The following is a 6,147-nucleotide window of genomic DNA, read 5'->3' as shown; positions in this document are numbered from 1 at the left end:
ACCGCCTTAAATATGGCGCGCCGATGCAGCGCAGAGCTACCAGAAGGCTCAGGTCGCTCCTGATGCGGCCGCCGGGGCCCGCGGGGCCATTCATATGCTAAACACTCACTCCTGATGCCCCCGAGTCCCAGGATGAATGAAACAGAAGCACAGCGAGCGCGGAGTGCAGCGCCAACAGTTTGGGTTTGAACATTTCAGCGTTTTCTCTGAAACAAAGCAGAGAAGGGCCGTGATGGCGGCGGGGCCCGCAGCTCCTGGAGCCTGGATTGTTCCCGCCGCGGGGCGTCCTGACCGCCGACCCCGGGTCAGCCTGCGTCTGACGGCGTCRTCATCACGTCTGATCACTTAACCTTCATCAACAGCTGGTTTATTTTTCTCCTAAAATCGTTTTATTAATATAATACATCCAAAAATAAAAGATCAAAATGAGTCATTTTTGRTACACAGGAAGAAAATATTCCCTCCAGGTGGGACGTTTCAGTAAATGCCCCACTGCGCCCCCTGCTGGYGGAGATTTGTACCTGCAGTGTCCTGTTGACCATATATGGACGRACCTCTATAAATGTCCTTATTTATTAAAATACTCCTGTAACGAGTTAATATACTCAAGTATTTTAATTAAAACTCGTATGTTATGACCATTATTACACACAGGGAAGTATTTTTGATGCGTTGTGTCTTCAAAACCCACCAAACATGGATGTTTATGCGCTAATGCATAATTATGAGTTTATTGCAGTTTTCCGCAAAAAAACTGTTAAGTGATGCTGACTCTCACCTGCAGGTGGCGGTATTTCTTTTGGGTAGATAAGCCTGACATGACGTCATGTTTTAACGACTGACTGACTAGTACTGGGAAGAGAACAGGAAGGCGTGTTAACATTGTAGCACAGCTAGCTCCTGCTGGAAGTGAGTAAAACAACTTAAAATCCATTTCAAACATTTTTTGATTGGAATCACAAAAACAGACACAAAGTCCTGGAGGGAGAGATTTTTGTTCAGGTATGATTTATACTTTATTGTCGGGTAAGGATCAGGTAGTAGGGAGTGGAAGGGGTGTACTTTCTTTTTCCTCAGGAAGGGGTGTACTTTCCTTTTCCTCAGGCCTGCAGAGCGTGAAGCCATGTTGAATGAACACAGACATTCATTTTGCTTACAGTGTTAAAATCCCTCCATTCTCCATCAGATGTGTTTGTCCAGCAGATTTACTGTCACACTCCGCTGGCTCCCAATGCCGCACCATTCAGAGTGTGTGTGTGTGTGTGTGTGTGTGTGTGTGTGTGTGTGTGTGTGTGTGTGTGTGTGTGTGTGTGTGTGTGTGTGTGTGTGATGAATAGTGGAAACACGTTTCACTCTGTTGTGTTTTTGTTGCACCGGCGGGGAACCAGAAGCTTCAGGACTCTTCCTGCGTCCCGGAGACGGACAAGACAAACACAGCAGGTCAGGTGTGTGTGTGTGTGTGTGTGTGTGTGTGTGTGTGTATGTGTGTGTGTGTGTTCAGAGTTAGGCAGCACCTCAAACCCAACACACACTCCTTCATTTTCCTGCTTCAGTTAGATTCTAGAGCAGAAGAGAGGCCAGCAGCGCGAAATGTCTCTGTTGGACAAACCGTCCCACTTCCTGTCCCTGTTTGTCCCACAGCTGGCTCGGATAAATCTGCTGTTGCCATGGCGACACACATCAGGGCAGAGGTCCGCTTCTTGTGGCCTTTCTGTCAGTTTGGTTGGCGGTGATTAAGTCCGGCTGCGTGTTGCCTGTCCTGCAGGTGTGAAGGACGATGCTGCGGACAGGAATCCGTCTTCTGGCGCTGGCGCTGTGTGTTTCAGCTGGTGGAGACTTTGACTGGACCAAGAATGAGAAAACCTCTTTCTTCTACGGCGCCTTCCCACCTGGTACGAACTGGTAGGATGGAGAAGCATGAGAGTCATTTCTGTCTGGAAAATTTCAAAACCAACAATTGCAGAAAATTCAGATGAAAAAAGTAATTTTTGTTGGACCTGCTGCAATAATCAATTAATCAATTAATCAATTAATCACATAATAAATTAAAACAAGCTCAATAATTTCCATTTGCATGATTTATTGGTTTTTCTCTTTCCAGCAGACTGAACTCAATAAAACTTCATTTTATTTGTCGATTCTGTATTAATTTCATATTAATACAAAACACATTTAAAATGTCTTCCAGTTATAATTTCAAGTGTATTGATCTTTAGAATGTGTTTCTTATTATCACTATATTACTTGAAAATAACTTCTGGGATGATTTATGATGCAGCAGCTTCTGTTACTGTAACAGGCCAAATCTTTGTCTCATTTTGTGTTTTATTAGCTAATAAAATTAGCCAGACATTTTGGCTAATCTAACACTTTTGGTTAGATTGGCCAGTATCAGAAGTTCTCTGGGACCAAAATTTAAAAAAACAAAGAAAGAAAGTGAATATAATTTTTTTTTTTTGTACAAACGAATTTTGTTAAGATTTAAAAGTGATTTTGCACTTTCTGTATGAAAACATTCAACTGGTTTTCAAATTATTTTGGATTTGATTGAATAAATTTGTTCTCAGGATCAGAACAGGATTTGAGTAACTTCCTTTAAAAACGATTTCTGTGTTTAGTCGAGTTTAAGGAATSAAATAAAAGCTGATTTGGCTTCAATCTCTTGATAAACGTGTTTCTACTGATTGCAAAAGCTTAGTTATAAAAAGATGAATACTTTGAGTTCTGCTGAATATTTTCCATGGTAAGAAAATTATGCTGGTAATAATTTTACCCTGATCTCCATCTTGATCAGCCGGGTGGTTTCAGGATGTTCTGGGAGAAATATCCCAATCATTTCTCAGACATCTGGTCTTTTTTGATTCAAACTTTGGACTAAATCAGTCCTGGGATCCTCTGTGTTTAATTCAGTTCCAGGAGCCAAAACAGGAAGTGATGAGTCGGCTRTTTGGGGTCGTGAACCCGAACCGGAACATTTATTTGGTTTTCTCTAACAGCTGAAGTTTAACCTGTTTTATTTGGAGCTCTACAACTATTACTGTTATTTTTGATCATTTTTTGAAACCTGCAGGTTTCTCCTGGGGCGTCGGCAGCTCAGCCTATCAGACCGAAGGAGCGTGGAATACAGACGGGAAGGGAATGAGCATCTGGGATGTGTTTGCTCATAAAAAAGGAAAAATCTCCTCCAATGAAACGGGAGACTCTTCATGTGAAGGATACTACAAGTTCAAGGTGGTTACACGATTCTCCCAATGTTTCTAATTATTACTTCTGAATTATGCAACATTAGTTCAGTTTTCAATGCCTTTCGAGACGTTGAGGTTCAGGTTCAGTCAGTTCTTTATGTCGAATGAAAACATTAACTCTGATCAACACAAAGCGCTGCAGGTCATGCAGAGTCATGCTCAGAGGAAGCAGAAACTTATTTACAGTAAATACAGAAATGCAGCTGATTTTCTCATCCATAACAGAAACTGATAGGTATTTTCCTAGAACCTACATAAAAGAACCACAGACAACGTATATGAATTTTATGACCAAGCTTTTGCAAAAGGAGAAGACTCTGTCAACTGCTCCTCTGAGCCGTTCACAGAGCGTCTGAAGATCTTTGGGTACAGCTTGTCTGTTATTATCAAACTTCAAAGAGGGAGAATAGGCAAGATAGACAGCAGAGGAAAAACAGCAAAGGTCGTAAAACAATTTACCTAAACAACTAGCAACCCAGTTCCAGATGCGACATCTGACCTACGATCTGAGCCCGGTTCAAATCTCGGTCAAACTGTTTCACATGAAGATGAACAGGCAGCTGTGACCCCCAGGTCAGTTACACTAAAGAAGAGAACACTTTAAACTGACTAACATTAGACTGAATATGAACTAAAGTAACAACAAAATGATAATATCAAAAAATCTCTATCAGAAACAAACATTTGAAAGCAGCTTCTYGGTTTGTTKTGGATCAGAAAATCAATGTGAAATGATGTTTTTGTCTCTTAGGATGACATTAACCTGATGAAGGAGATGAAGCTGAGTCATTATCGCTTCTCTGTTTCCTGGCCGAGGATTTTACCCAGCGGGTTGAGAAGTAAAACCCAGTTTGGCCACTTTACATGAAAATCTAACCATTTCTAATAGAAACCAAAACTTCTCCAATCAGCAGAATCATTGGCGGAGGTTGAAGGTGATGAAAACTCAAATGCAGCAGGAGGATTTACATTTTTGTTTACTTCCTGGTCTGTCCTTTGTCCCGCCCCCACATCCTTTCTGTCCAATGGGAGCAAAGATTGTCATGGCTTTGTTTGCAAATTATAATCCACTTGCAAAATAAATAAATAAATGCACCAAAAGAAAACAATGAAGTGTCTCTTAGGGCCAAACTACTTTCCTGGTGTGAATACAGCCCAATCTGAAAAGTGTGGTGTGCATTTATAATTAGCTCTAGTATTTTGTAGATCCACCTCTGGCTGCAGGTAGATCTGTAGGTATTTCACTACCGGCTTCTCAGTTTGATTCGATCTAGGTCTGTACTTTGACTAGGCCATTTTAACCCCTGACTCTGCTTTGATCTGAACCATCCCATAATACCTGTTCAGACTGTGTTCAGACTGGTTGTCCTGTTGGAAGGTGAACCTTCRCCCCTGGCTCAGCTCTTCTGCAGCCTCCAGGGTTTCCTTCCATCCAGCTTCCCTGTCCCAGAGCATGATGCTGCCACCACCTCGTCCTACTGTGGGAAGGTGTGTTTGTCACTCTGATCAGTTTGGAGGATCATGARCTGGAGAATCGAACAGAACTCAGACAGGACACCTTCACCTGKCATCACTTTGTCTGCTGATTGGAGAATATTCCAGAAATATGTTGGTTGTGTTTTAAATASTTTCACGTTTTTCTTGTTTTTGGATCCGTTTGTTTGTTTTCTGACATGAAACTGCTTTGTTTGGCCAGTGAATGAARATCCCWGTATTCCTGTATTAATGTGTAAACGGCTGATGATGTAACTTCCTGCAGGTGAGCACGTTAACGAGAAAGGAATCAGGTATTACAGCGACCTGATCGATTTGCTCCTGGACAGTAAGATCACACCTGTGGTCACTCTGTACCACTGGGATCTACCTCAGGTGAGTTCTTCCCGCCTGYCAGGCGCGTCGGCGTGGGCGGAGCCTTGACCGGAATGTCGGCGTTCCCGCAGGTGCTGCAGGAGAAACATGGCGGCTGGCAGAACGCCAGCATGGTCGGCTACTTCAACGAATTCGCCAACTTGTGTTTTGAACGTTTTGGGAACMGAGTGAAGCACTGGATCACCTTCAACAACCCCTGGGTGAGTGGATGGTGCGTTCACTGACCGTGGGAACGTCTGGCCTGCGATCTCACTGAGGGGTCTGATTCTTTTCAGTCCATYTCCGTGGAAGGATACGAAACAGGGGAGCACGCCCCCGGACTGAGGAYGAGGGGCAGCGGCGCTTACAGAGCGGCTCACCACATCATCCAGGTCAGTCTGGGTCCAGATCGCTCCAGGGCCGATCTGGACCCAATATGATGCTGAACGCAACGCCGCGGGTTCAACCTGGAGGTTCAGCCGTTAATCAGGATCTGGTTCTGATCCGACATGACGGCGACTACAGAAAAGCTTTGAGTTTCAAACTGAAGTCAGTTTAGAGTTCAGACTCCAAACCGAGTCGCTCTTAATTCTCTAAAACAAGATTCAGATTCAACTTGGACTTGTTCCATTAGACTTGAGCTTTGACTTGAACTTGAGCTTTGACTTGAACTTGAGGTTTGACTTGAACTTGAGGTTTGACTTGAACTTGAGGTTTGACTTGAACTTGAGGTTTGACTTGAACTTTGCCCCTTAGTGACTTGAGACTCATTTAGCTTGCAGTGACTTGAAACTTGACTTAAACTTGGAAAAAGTGACTTGTGAACATCTGTTTCTGCTGAACTGTGAACTTGCCTCCTCACATGAGTATTTCAGACTCCGTGTTCAACCTTTAGGTTAAATCAGTAGCAGAAAGTGGAGCTTTGTGTTCAGCAGAAATAATTTGATCTGCACGTTTCATAATCAAACATATTAAATGCATCTTTGTTTTATTTTTTAGTAACTGTAGGTACTTCCTGTTGACGCTCGTCTCTGTTTCCAGGCCCACGCTAAAG

General features: G+C 43.0%; 1 protein-coding gene across 1 annotated transcript in view; it reads left to right on the top strand.

Annotated features, from left to right (window-relative positions):
* The first annotated feature begins 1,470 nt into the window (after nucleotides 1-1,470).
* lctla (lactase-like a) overlaps nucleotides 1,471-6,147 on the top strand; it is a 9,562-nt gene continuing 4,885 nt past the window's right edge. The window contains exons 1-7 of the mRNA XM_008403126.2: nucleotides 1,471-1,892; nucleotides 3,071-3,231; nucleotides 3,997-4,084; nucleotides 5,005-5,114; nucleotides 5,186-5,314; nucleotides 5,390-5,485; nucleotides 6,135-6,140. Coding sequence (XP_008401348.1) covers nucleotides 1,778-1,892; nucleotides 3,071-3,231; nucleotides 3,997-4,084; nucleotides 5,005-5,114; nucleotides 5,186-5,314; nucleotides 5,390-5,485; nucleotides 6,135-6,140 — 705 coding nt within the window. The 5' untranslated portion in view covers nucleotides 1,471-1,777. The remainder of the gene's footprint in view (nucleotides 1,893-3,070; nucleotides 3,232-3,996; nucleotides 4,085-5,004; nucleotides 5,115-5,185; nucleotides 5,315-5,389; nucleotides 5,486-6,134; nucleotides 6,141-6,147) is intronic.

This window comes from Poecilia reticulata, unplaced genomic scaffold (assembly GCF_000633615.1).
Source record: "Poecilia reticulata strain Guanapo unplaced genomic scaffold, Guppy_female_1.0+MT scaffold_300, whole genome shotgun sequence".
Classification (NCBI taxonomy): Eukaryota; Metazoa; Chordata; class Actinopteri; order Cyprinodontiformes; family Poeciliidae; genus Poecilia; species Poecilia reticulata.
The sequence above is the reverse complement of the archived record's forward strand: the minus strand, read 5'-3'. Positions and strand labels throughout refer to the sequence as shown.